The sequence below is a fragment of the Echiichthys vipera genome (genome assembly GCF_963691815.1).
Source record: "Echiichthys vipera genome assembly, chromosome: 23".
NCBI lineage: Eukaryota > Metazoa > Chordata > Actinopteri > Perciformes > Trachinidae > Echiichthys > Echiichthys vipera.
Window position 1 is genome coordinate 14,777,330 of NC_139848.1, and position 13,529 is coordinate 14,790,858.

General features: G+C 41.4%; 1 protein-coding gene across 4 annotated transcripts in view; it reads left to right on the forward strand.

Moving 5' to 3' along the window:
- The window catches only part of LOC310964935 (diacylglycerol kinase zeta-like), a 130,877-nt gene that overhangs the window by 15,022 nt on the left and 102,326 nt on the right, over positions 1-13,529 (forward strand). For 3 of the 4 annotated variants that reach the window (XM_083938260.1, XM_083938262.1, XM_083938261.1), the window contains exons 1-2: positions 7,500-8,539; positions 12,899-13,007. In XM_083938260.1, coding sequence (XP_083794386.1) covers positions 7,548-8,539; positions 12,899-13,007 — 1,101 coding nt within the window. In that variant the 5' untranslated portion in view covers positions 7,500-7,547. Of the gene's footprint in view, positions 1-7,499; positions 8,540-12,898; positions 13,008-13,529 lie in introns of those variants that run through there. The other variant, XM_083938263.1, reaches the window with a different exon arrangement.

Consider the following 13,529-nt stretch of genomic DNA (forward strand, 5'->3'; position numbering starts at 1 on the left):
AGGGACTTTATTTTATATTTCCAGTGTAGGGACTGATGCCATTGTGAGCAGAAATCAGAGCTTTTGAAACCTTCCTGATCTATTGAACACACGCCGACATGACTTTAACAACTTTTACTTGCTCCAGGGCAACTTTTTAGGGCAGATGGAATTTGTCTCAACACGTCAGGAGTAAAAGTGTTCATCTCTAACCTATTTTACCGCCTGCTTCACCCGTCTGCTCCTTCTGCTAAAGACGGGGGGAATAAAAACAAAGACAAGACGTAACACAACATGCCATTAAACCTTGAGGGAGGGCTGCTTCGGCCCCCGCGTGAAGACGTTTTACGACACGAGGCAGAGCCAAGAGATACAGAGACTCTCTGCCCTGTGAGGATTCCCTTTCTCCACCCATTTCTCGCTCTCTCTTTCTCCCCTCTTGGCAAAACTCCCAGAGATTTATGTGGTCTGTTGCAGCATGTGAAAAAAAGGCCCAAATACAATCAAAGACATACACAGGATTTGGTTATTAGTGTGGATCCTCCCAACACTTTTGTCAGGGCTTCTGATGTTTTTGTCCTCTTTGCTATCTTGATTTCTCCTGTTCCCCATGCCACACCGTCAAGGTATTCACAAGTGGAAGAGCAGAACGCCTGCTGGAGAAACACCCACAAATCAGGAAAGAGAAAGAGTTCAAATGGGGAAAAAGAAAAAGAAATCTTCACATTCAACATTGAAGGGGGGGGGGGGGGGGGGGCGCCAGATGCGTCACAATTGCTTGAAACGTGAGTAATGTGCTGCGTGATCATATCTGAATCATATTTGGACAATCGCTCCAAACGGGATGCTCCAAACGGGACGCTGCAAACGCGTGAATGAACCCAGCAGCCAGTGTACAGTAGCATGGAGTGCTGAAACGAGACTAGCTGCTCCAGCTAGGGGCGCCAGCTAGCAGCCACGCTCACAAGGCTTTCTCGTAGATTTGCTACTTTTAATTCCATAAATCTGCAACTTTACTTTCCCTGTAGATTTGCCACTTTAATTTCAGAAATCCGTTTTTTCTCGTAGATTTGAGACTTTAATCTCATAAATCTGACTTTTTATCTTGTAGATTTGACACTTTAATCCCAGAAATCTGTTTTTTCTTGTAGATTTGATACTTTAATCTCATAAATCTGACTTTTTTCTTGTAGATTTGACACGTAAATCTCATAAATGTGCGACTTTATTTACTCGAAATATTACCCCTGTCCATAATTAATAAATTTTTTTATACATGGCCCTAATATGCCGTTGTAGCTTTGTACCTTTATAGTTCCCAACCATTTATTCACTTTAACTTGGTAATATTTGGTTTAAACAATATTTCACCTGGTTGCACCACCGGATCATTCAGTGTCGCCCCCTGACGACAACATAAGATTTACATTCAGTTCATTTTCTCTCGTGGTCAGAGTGGATTAAGTTATTGCACAAAAAGAAAAAAAGAAAATAAGTGTCCGGTATGACACCCTGAGTTCCTGTACCTGCCTCCGATCAGGTACTTTTGGCCTGGAAAATGTCCCCAGAACTTAATTTAGACCCCAGTTGTAACACAATGACTTCCTCAAAAGGTCGATTTCCACAGGCTTGATTGGAATCTTCTTTTTCTTATAGCGCAGAGTATAAATGTATTGCTCTTAGCCATGAGGTATCTGGTGGACCAAATTTTGCTGGGTGTGAAAGCATCTATTTAGGCTGTCACTGAGCTGAAGGTAATTTGAGAAAGCACTCTCTCCCTACAATGATTCTATAAATATTTCCAATTACGTTTCCATTCAGCTGTTCTAATGCGAAACTTCCAAGTGCATGTAAAAACATCTGAATGGAAATGTGACTAATGGCTGTCTTGATATCCATTCACTTTCATAACATGTCTCTATCACCTCAGCTTCGTTATGTGTGGCTTTATGAAAGCCCATCATCACTGCGACGCCCCCTGACCTTTGTGTCGGCGAGCATTAGGAGAGAAAACGCTTGTCTGTTTAATGTCAGCGGGTGGATTAAGTGAACAGCGGAGCTTTGGGAGTGCTGATTCTCTGAGATGGAACTTCCTGTCGGGGGTTTCTAAGCTGCTCACACTCGCGTTGCATGGTATTCTGCTCATACACCGTGGGACTCGGCGATAAGACTCAGAACACCACATGTGCTGTTTCCTGTCCAATTCTCTCCGCTGTAGTCTCGTGTGAGTTTGGTTGGTTTGTGGTCTGCGACAGTGTGTTCTGTGGCACTGACTAATGTCATTGTGTTTCTTGCAAGTTCAGCGGCGCAACTGGAAACAGCTATGAAACCCCTGTGATCTTTAGTTTAACCTATAGCCACAGACAGAGCTTTTGTTTGCTATTTGATGCCTTGCTGACTGGTAATAAAGCAGAACCACTGTGGTGAAAAGAGTTAATGATTTAACTGTTGGTACCTCTGCATGTTGCAGATTCAGACGTTGCATATGCAAAAAAACGGCCGTTGTCTGATAGGGTGATTCATCCTGACCAAATATACACTCGGTTTCACCTTTCTCGTGTCACCTAGCTCAAACTAATCAGGCTGTTCTCATGCAGTTTTCGCACATATGACAAAAAGTAATGTGCAGGAGTTCGTGTGTATTAAAGGTATTTATTGTGTGTATTCCCCATAGTTCATGACCGAAAGAATGAAGTCGTGGGTACAAGCGGCCGAAATGGGTTTCCTCAGGAGGGTGGCTGGAGTCTCCCTCAGAGATAGGGTGAGAAGTTCAGCCATCTTTGAGGAACTCAGAGTAGAGCCGCTGCTCCTTTGCGTTGAAAGGAGCCAGTTCAGGTGGTTCAGGATCATCTGGTAAGGATGAACCCTGGGCGCCTCCCTAGGGAGGTGTTCCAGGCACGTCCAGCTGGGAGGAGGCCTCGGGGAAGACCCAGGACCAGGTGGAGAGATTAGATCTCCACACTGGTCTGGGAACGCCTCGGGATCCCCCAGTTAGAGCTGGTTAATGTGGTCGGAGAAAGGGAAGTTTGGGGTCCCCAGCTAAAGCTGCTGCCCCCGCGACCCGACCCCGGATAAGAGGCTGAAGATGAGATGAGATTAGATTCCCCATAGTGAAACCATGTGACATAGTATAAGACAGCAAGTTGCTGCAGAAGGAGGCAGGTTGGGGTGGTGGCTCCTAAAACACAGGACTTTAAGCCAGGGTAAAGCGATCCACAGCATTTTTTTTAATCCTAACCAAGTGTTTTTTATGCCTAACCCTAATCATTACTGCTAAAATCTGTGTTTTTTTTTGTGCGTTGTTGCACTTTTGGTTTGGCGTATTTTGTCTTCTGGGTCTCCTGCGGTCTTTCAGCGTGTTTTATCCTACAATTTTCTGTACATTACTTTTAGTAGTGTTTGGTACGGACCTACGGACCTAATAAATCTGCAACTTTATTTTCTGTTAGATTTGCAACTTTAATCTCAGAAATCTGTGTCTTTTTTCTAAAAGATTTGCCACTTTTAATCTCATAAATCTGACTTTTTTCCCGAGATTTGATACTTTTAGTCTTATAAGTATGCGCCTTTTTTTCTCATAGATTTTCTACTTTTGTGAATCATTTAAACCAAACTATAAATGTATCAAGGGATTATGAATCCTTGCAGTTTGGCACTATACCATAATTAAGTTAAACCATCAAGTCGGTTCTTTTAAGGCTGCAGCCGTCAAATTTCAGTGAAATTGTACAAAAGCCCTACACAAATTTACTTCATTTCCATACCAGACCTTCCCCAGGCATCACCAGTAAAGTGAATGTCAGTATATGTGTGCGAGCAATCCATGCAAATCGATGGATGCAGGTGCTCTTTATTTAAATCCGTGGCCTTGGTGTAATGTGAAGCTACAGAGTTCAGATTAGTGTCCATGGTGTCGTGGAACAAAGTGCTTACTCAAATTACCTTCAGCTCAGTGATAGCCTAAATAGATGCTTTCACACTCAGCAAAATTTGGTCCACCAGATACCTCATGGCTAAGAGCGATACATTTATACTCTGCGCTATAAGAAAAAGAAGATTCCAATCAAGCCTGTGGAAATCGACCTTTTGAGGAACTCATTGTGTTAAAACTGTGGTCTAAATTAAGTTCTGGGGACATTTTCCAGGCCAAAAGTACCTGATCGGAGGCAGGTACAGGAACTCAGGGTGTCATACCTGGACACTTATTTTCTTTTTTTCTTTTTGTGCAATAACTTTATCCACTACTTTCTCATTTCTCATGTCATCTACAGTCATACATCATTTATCTTATACATTTCCTCTACATTTAACTTATCTGTTTTCATTTTCCGCGAATTTTATTTTACCTGTTTTCTTACATCTACTTCATATATATTTAACTAAGAGTTTATTTTTTTACTGTTTATTGTTTTTTTTTTATACTTTCTCTATTTATTTAGCTGAGAGTTTATTGGTTATGCTGTATTTTTTTATACCTCCCTTGTGTTTTTGTAAGCTCCTGGAAATTCAATTTTCTTGCGGGAGTTCATCCCAAAGGATCAATAAAGAGAAGTCTAAGTCATGTTTATTACATCCATAACAGTGGAGTTTACATTGCTCATGCCCACAAAATAAAAACAATAAAAAAATCACCTCAATTGGAGGAAGATGAAATACATGCATCCATCATTGATTTGACCCAAAAGTGATGAAATATAGTCTGTCCATGCCAACTAAAAAACCCCCCAAAAAGTCTAGTCTAGGTCTAACTTATCATTAAAAACAACACCTAAGTATTTGTTTGTGTTTGCTCTTTCTACAGCTGCTCCTTTAATTACCACTGCCTCAGTTTCTCTTGTTTTTCTAATGTTCTTTTGTTTTCTTGACGTTAAGCTCCAGAAAATGACCATCATAATACTCAAGAAAGGACTGTAACCATTTTTCTGGCCATCTTCATCCTGTTCAATTAGACCTAGTAGTGCAGTGTCGTCTGCAAATTTTAAAACCTATATTTGCGGCGAGTTTTCCTGACGTTATGCTTGAATTTAACTTAACAAATTGGGTTCTGTTCACTAAGAAATGTAAAATAAATAAACCGAACACCTCTGGTACATACATGTTTATGAGCTATGCGGTTGATTAGTATTAAAAGCTGGACTAAGATCATAATATAAAATTTTGACACAACGCCCATTGGTGTCTAGATGTGTTTAAATACGGTCAAGTTTAAAAACAATAGCATCTTCTGCCCCCCTTCCTTTCTGGAATGCAAACTCCAAATATTTCTCCACTTGTGGCTTTAAGTTTATTAGATCTATTTTCTTGCACACTTTTTTGACGACCGGTCACTCCACTTCCTTCTTTTTAGGTACCGGTATGATACATGATTCCTTCCATGAGTCAAGCAAAACATTAAAAGAATAACAATAATTAAACATAGCCTAGAAGATGCTGGTGTAAGCCCATTACGACCTGCAGCTTTTGTGGCCTTTCTAAACATATTAGATACCACAATTTTCTTGTTTGCAGGGTATAATCCTCATCTAAGGTAACGATTCACTGCTCGCCAAGACTAGCTTGTTCATTTGAACACTCAATTTTACCAAATTCATTGTAAAAGCTATTTAAATCGTTTGCGTGTTCCATGGAGCCATGTGGGCGGGGTTTGCAGGGATTACTGTCGCTGATCGGTCAAACACAAACCCTGGTTGACACATACCAGAGATTGGAACTCGAGTCGCACTCAAATGTGACTTGAGACTTGACTTGGACTTCCCCTCAAAGACTTGAGACTTGACTTGGACTTGCAAAAAGGGACTTGTGACCACCTCTGACACAAACACAACAACAGGCTGCTTGAGTCAGATACAGTAGTTCTTATTGTTGTTTTTCCAGGGGCCTAAAAGTCCGCAGAATGTCGGGTCCTCAAGAGCTAAACCAGGAACTAAAAGTCAGTTGGCATTTGTAGCATTTGTATTTGCATTGTTCATCAAGGACCACAGATATCAGATGGATCGATACGTCTAATCTTTGCTGAGTAGTGTCGGAGATGATGAACTGCAGAGTAACATTCTCAATAGTTTTAGTGTTTCAGTTTCATTTTTTTTTCTCTTTATTTCACTGATCCTTCAACTTGTTGCAAAGTCAGTCCGTGTCTGTCGCTAAACATCACTAATGTGTTGGCAGTTTAAACATTTTCCCGGCTTGTGTTTGATCAATTGGTGATCTTTAATACTTTAACACGGAATACTGCTGGCTGTCAATGTGGTAAATGTTTTCGATGTCCGTGTCAAAAAGGGACGCGTCAGGTGAGGCCGCCTCAGGTTCGGGGTGAGAGTCATAGCTGAACTTACCGAGGAGCATGTCTTTAAAGAAGCACAAGTCAGTCAATCAATCCTACTGTGGATGTTGAGGGAACCAGTGAAGGGGCTTTTATTTGATATCCGTTTCGATGACTTGAATGACTTTGAACAAAGCAGCACTGCATCAGGAATCCATCGATTGACCAGGAAAATCTATTTCAGTTTGGGTGAGTCAAAGTGAAATTGGCCCATGGTCTTTTTCGGCACTTACACATTCAATAAGCCATCGAGACAGTTTTTTCGTGTATAAACTATTAACGGAGAAATCCGGGAGAGTCGTTAACAGCCAGACGTGGCTTAAACGGTTTAGCTCGGGGCAGTATGGTGAAGGCATTCAAACGTCTTTTTTAACCACTAATACTGCTCAAGATAACAGAGAAGAGAGAAGAGTCCCTACACAGAAAACAAAGCACCGACAACATAGTTAGTGAACCCAGAGTTTATTAAAAGAGACTTACCTACTGGCCCCTGTACCAGCTCCTCTCATAGTAAAGTCCATTCAAGTGGATTACCAAAGTCAATCCAAAAGGAAGGAGCCCATTGGTGCTTTGTTTTCTGTGTAGGGACTCTTCTCATGCTGCTGCAGAGGTTTGCTGTTATTTTGAGCAGTATTAGTGGTTAAAAAAGACGTTTGAATGCCTTTACCGTACTGCCCCGAGCTAATCAGTGTTAGCCACGTCCGGCTGTTAGCCACTCCCCCGGATTTCTCGGAGAAAGAAAACTGTCTCAATGGCTTATTTGATGTAGGCAAGTGTGTCACTTTAAGTAGTATTTAAAGAGATACTTTACCCATTTTTAAACAGGGCAGTGTCATGGAGCAACAGAGATCCGCCAAAAGCTGCTGATTTCGGCTGATCTCTATTGCTCGGTTCCATGTCGACTTCGGCCGTAGAGACGGCCAAAACTCTATTCATCTGAACACAATGCTCACATCGCCTGGATTAAAATGGGTAAAATATCTCTTAAAAGAATCTGTTAATGTCATTTAGGGGACACCGTTATTAAACGCAAAAGCCTATTTGTCCCTTCAGCCTTTCTAAGGGGAGCTTTGGAAGAAGAAGAAGAGCCGGACCATCATCGTCTATCATGGAGACCATCGTCACGTGACCTTTAACCTTTAGCTGGGTGTCAGAGAACCGACTGCTATGTTCATTACCCAAGCATATCTTATCAGGGGCCTTGTATCATTTTTAGTACCTTACATATCGCACTGCACTCCGAGACATAATGGATTTCTTCTTCCAACGCCATTTCCGCCGCCGCCAAAAAAGACAGAAGCACCCGGCAGCAGTGCGTCAGCCCGGTCCTGCTCTTCAGACCAGCAAAGCCAGGAGGCGCTCTAGTGTCGGTCTTCCCTCGGTTGCGTTAGCACAGTCCAGACGCTCCTCTGTTGGATTGCCTCCGGTTTGTACAGACCAGCGCAGGCGCCCAAGTGTCGGCCTGCTGGTAGCAAGTGGACAGAAGCGACAGCCCATTATAGAGGTCGGATTAACAAACACAAGTCACGATGACGTTGTCACGAAGAGAGGACGAAGGGGATGTCAGTATAAACCTCACCATGCTCGCAGTGCCTCCGGGACGGTCTCCTGCGTGCATCGTGGGATGGGAATGAGATATCGACGTCCTTCTACAGTAAAATCTATCGAACCTCATTTGCTCGGATCCTCTATGTTACTTGCGAGTGTAGTCCAGATGGGCGGAGGAGTGAAAGAGGAGGGAGGCAAGGAACTAGGTGCCCACCAGGGTTCTGGTTCAGAGTCCGATGGAGAGGATGGGAGCGATGAGGAAGTGGAGAACAGAACTGGAGATGGGAGCGCCAGGCCTTCAGCTCACATGCATTTAGCCCAGGCAGTCATTATGGAAAATATCGCACCCCGCCCCTTGCTCCGCCCTCCTCGCTGTCTGAGACGAAACTCCTCCCACCTCCTTCCAGCTGACTCTGTGTTTCGGAGCAGTGGGACAGGAGTTTATGGTCGATATAATCGGCGAAGGTCAAGTCAAGTTCATTGGGCTTTAAGTAAACAGATTGCGACTTCCACGACCAGCCCCGATCTGGGTCAACTGGCGTCAGCGGGCCTGAGCTCTGAGCCTGGGACCGCTGAAACTAACGAGGCCTCCTCTGGGTCTACACTCCATAAAAGCTGTTCTTCACCAATGGGGGGACCAGAGGGAACCATATACTATGACCCTTATCTGGAAACATGGGAGAACTTCCTGTTGTATGTAACACACACACACACACACACACACACACACACACACACACACACACACACACACACACACACACACACACACACACACACACACACACACTCATGCATAATACCAACAGTGGACTATTGGACTACACCAGCCAAGTCTGGACTTCTGTTTCTAGTAGTATTAAAATAACAAAATGGAAGATCCACATTTACAGTTTTTAAAGGTTGATTATGTTGAATCTTTATTAAACGCTATATTAAAAAAAAAAAAAATGTACCCACTGTGCTTTTTGAGCTGCTTTTCCATAAAAATAAAAAAATTATTCAGAATTAATAAGTTGAACAATTTTTTAAGGGTTTGCCAATGACTTTCTGTCCCGTTCTGTTTCCATGGTAGCAGCCAATAGCGTTGGGCGTTGCTGGTTGCCAGGGTTGTCTGTTGTTGGGTGCAGCTACTGTAGGCTGACACTGGGTGAAATGGAGTTTGCTAATCCTGCAGCTGCTTCGGAGCATCAGTGAAGGGGGCGCTATTTGTCCCAGCAGCTGAGTGAGCGGAGACAGGCAAAAACCAGAGTCAGTATAGGCCAAGCATTCACTCCATGGACTGAGAGAAAGGAGAGAAACGCCATTGAAATGCACGCCCAAATGGCTACGTTTCTCCTTGATCGCTAACATCACGTTCATCTTTACTTAGCTGGAACGGCTAACACTAACGGCTAACGCTAACTGTCAGTCAAACTCCTCTAATCCTTGTTTTTATGGGGAGATTTGCAGGAGGGGATGGGTTCAAACAGACTCTGGTCTCCCGTCTCCTCGCTTGACACATTTGGCAACAAACCTGGCAACCCGATTTTTTGTCATTGCGACTACGTTGAGACACTAGATGGCGCTGCTCTGCTCATTCTCCATATTCAACCTTTAACCATACTAATGCTGTAAATGTGTTTGTTTTCTCTTTAATTTTTCCATTATACAAATGTAACACCTCAATTAAAAAAGTAAATACAAAAACAAATATTAAGACACTATCAAAAAATCTGTGCATTTTCCTTGACTAAATCAAGATTTCTATTTTGTCGCCGTTCAGTCATAATTGAACAGTCTCAATCGTTTCGGTTTTAATTTAGCGTCCTTTAGCCGTAGGCAGTGTAGGGATGTCTTCCCTTCCCCATTTCTGTGTGATAACTTTCTCAGCTGCTGTTAGTAATAATACGTCTACCAGGTATCTGTCCTTTGTTCTTATATTTTCTTCCCATAGTTTACACAAATACAGTTCTCTACAACACATAGGAATCTTATATCCAAGTGTTTTCAACAATACATCGCGTATCATTTTCCAATTGTTTTCCAATCATTTTTTACGTTATAATTCTAACTTTGTTTTTTTGTATGTGTTGATTACGATTTGGATCGCACCATTCACTTCTCCGGAGGGGTCCATCCTTATCTCCTTCATAAAGTAATCTCTGAGTTGTGTACATGTGCTTTTTAATAGTACCAAGAGGGGACTTCAGCAGTGCTACCTGTCGAAGAGAGGACATTCATAAACTGCAGTGATACTGTCTGCACTTTTTCACCTAATAAGTGTTGTTTACTGTAAAGACTGTCTTTCTTTCTTTTAAAAAAAGATATTTGAATTCAAACCTTTCCCTACATATAATATTAAAATAATCATGGCCACTATAATTGAGAATAAATATTAAGGCAAGACCAACAGCATTTAAAAAATGTCCCCTGTTGGTGAAGTATCTTGGAAAAACGAATATTTCTGTGACATTCTTTCAGGATATTTATGATGTGTTGCCGTCAGGGTAACGTGCAAGATACATAATCTAAGAGGCAGATATTACCTTCAAGCTTTCTTAGTACGATCAAGCTCCCGAGGAAATACAGAAATTAGATCTGTTGGGAGCTGTTGCACTCAACAGACCAGGGGTGCTCCAAGATTGGTTCTTTTCCATTCTTTGTGGTGCATCTTAATAATAATAATAATAATAATAATAATAATAATAATTCATATTACGCAACAAAAATACCCCATTATTGTACAGTAAAAACTACCAAACATTCAAGATTCAAGAAGCTTTATTTATCCCGAGGGAAATTATTGTGCAACAGTTTCAATACAAAGATGGGAAAGGATCAGAGTAACAATAAGCTAACATAATCAAATCAAAATAAAGCTAACATAAAATAAATCAAACAATTAACTAAATGTGGCAGAATGCAACAGACATTGTGGTTAAACGTAGGTTTATACAATATACAACAATACGCACCGTGCCGATCAGCAGCATATTGAACTAAAATAAGTACTAAATAAGTGATAACAGTGTTAAAAGTGTAGCAGCGTTTCTTACTTAACTAAGTTACAGTACAACTAAATAAAGTGATGCAGTGATGATATAAAGTGACAGGCTGAAAGAATTACTCGAGTTACTTCCTGATAATATCTATCTCTAATGCATTTGCACCTACTTGATTAAACACGTGTCAAACACACACACACACCTGTAGGTTACCACACCAAATAGGCCTACCCCAGACATAATATATTTTTGTTAGTAATGGTGATGAATAACGCAAGATTATAATTTTTTTGCAATTTTGCAAAAATCCAATTACTCGATTAATCGATGGAATAATCGTTAGAATACTCGATTACGAAAAGATCCGATAGCTGCAGCCCTACTACCAAATGCTCCAATGTGATGTAATATGGAAAAAAGGTCAATGCTGTTCTTTACATTAGATACATTTCTGTATCTAGAATGGCACTCTCTTGCATGCTGCATCATCTGTGCAGCGATCTCCTGTTGTCACTGATGGGGACAGTCTATCAGAGCAGCCAGCTGCAGGGTTTATTTTCAGCTCGTCTGTGAAGCGTCTAAAATAAGCTGCTTTTTCTTTCGTTCTTATGTGTTTTCCCCTTTGCACACGTGCTTGTCTTTGAGGAATTTATTTCCCTCTTCCTTGTGGGCTCTTTCCTGCTTTAGATTGTTTAGATTTTTGGGGATTTTCTGCCAAAGTTTACATTGAAGCCTGGCGTTTCAGTAGAATCATTGGAACAGTTTACCCGGTGCTAACATTTCCCTGTTGGAAATAATCCTAACAATGGGACAAAGTAGCATGTGCCACTCTTAATGTTGAACTTCACCGCAGAGATGACATCAAATTTCTGTACTTTACTGTGTGTTTTCTTCTTACAACTGTGCAGACATGCTGCTTATGTATTGAAATCCAACTTCTTATCTTTCTGACAGAATATCGTTTTAAAGGTATAACGATAGAAAGTGCTGCCATATTCCCTGAAAGGCCTCTGCTAATTACATGTAGCTACATGCTAACTTCAGGGAAAGCTGTGACCTTGGTTGCAGATGTGAATTTCTCCTGAATCTCGCTGTAACATGTCCGGTTGTGATTTGTTTGGTTTATAAAGTGTTATTTGTGATCTTTGATGGTAGAATGTGCTGCTATATTCCTTCACTGTCCACTGTTTACTACATGTAGCTACATGCTAACGCTGTTCGTTAATTTTCCCCTATTTTCGTATCACACTCCTGCTGCAACATGTCCAGTTGTGTTGTGTTTGGTTTAGAAGACTATCTGTGATTTTAGACGGTAGAAAATCCCACCATATGCTCCGCTATTTGAGCAGCGAAGCGGAGACCCAGAAGTGCTGACCAATCAGAGAGGGTGAATACAGGTGCAGCAGCCATGAGCAGTATGAGTAAAATAAAGTGTTTTTTCAACATTAAAGCATGTAAACATGTTCTAGTAGAAACACAAAATACAAGCATGAACCTGAAAATATAATAGGTCCATTTTAACCGTTTAATTTATCTTTGTGTTGACAAGAGTCGTCTAAAGGGAAGCTAACCTAGGTGAATTAGCCGTGTGCTACCCTTTGCTCAACTTAGACACCATGATGTCAACACATCCAGGACTGTACTTAAGTTCTTAACAATGTTAGCTCCTTGCTAACGTTAGCTCAGTGAAACCTAAGCTGGCTGTGTCTCGGTTGCTTCGTGGCGTTGGCTGATGGAGTGATTTGCAAACACCGAGCTAGCGTTTTTGTAAATATGATTGTGATTCATTTTACAGCATTATACAAACATGATGCCGGCCGATCACATTAAGTCTCACTTTTATGACCAAGGACAAGGAGACCTGTTGTTGAATCTCTTGAGCGTTTTTGATATGCTGATATGTTAGCGGAAGTGATGTTTAATCGTAAACAGTTCTTATTAGGAACAAAGCCGTGTGACATTGGAAGACTTTGGTTTTACGTTAAATATCATCTTGCCTCTTTGTGTTTTATTGTCAAGTAGAAAAAGGGGTTATTCATAATCTTCCGTCTCTTTGTGTTTCCAGGAAAGCAATAGCTAAGTCCGGACTGCACCATCTGCCCTGTGAGCCCAGTACATCGTCCCTGAACAGGACCGACCCAGAAGCAAGTATCCGCAGCACTTTGGACTGGACTGTGAGTCTGGGTATCAGTATGACATCATAGAGGTTTGAGAAAACACACAAAATGCTATCATGCTAACATTTCGTCCCTGACGGCTGACGAGTCTACTGTGTCTCATAAAGCTTTTTGAGACAGTCAATCAAACTAGCTAGCTAGTTATTTCGCGGGGGTTGGGATGCTAGAAAAAAAATGTCTCCAGTTGTCTCTTTCGTATGTAAGTCAATGGGAAAAAAAGTATTTTTGAGCCCCATGGCATCACGTGACGTACCCGGTAGTAGAGATGTCACGATACCAAAAATTCAGTAGTCGGTGCCAATATCAGTGAAATTACACGATTCTCGATGCCAGTTTGACCACGGTAAAAAAGAAAAAGATTTTCTAAGATCCCATTTACTTAAACATGAACTTCTTTTTCAGCAAATTTGCAAAATATTAAAATGCCCCTTCTATAACAGAATACATTGTTTGCAAACATTTGCAAAAGTATAGATTTTTTTTCAAAACTTTGTTCGGAACAGTTCAGTACATTACAGT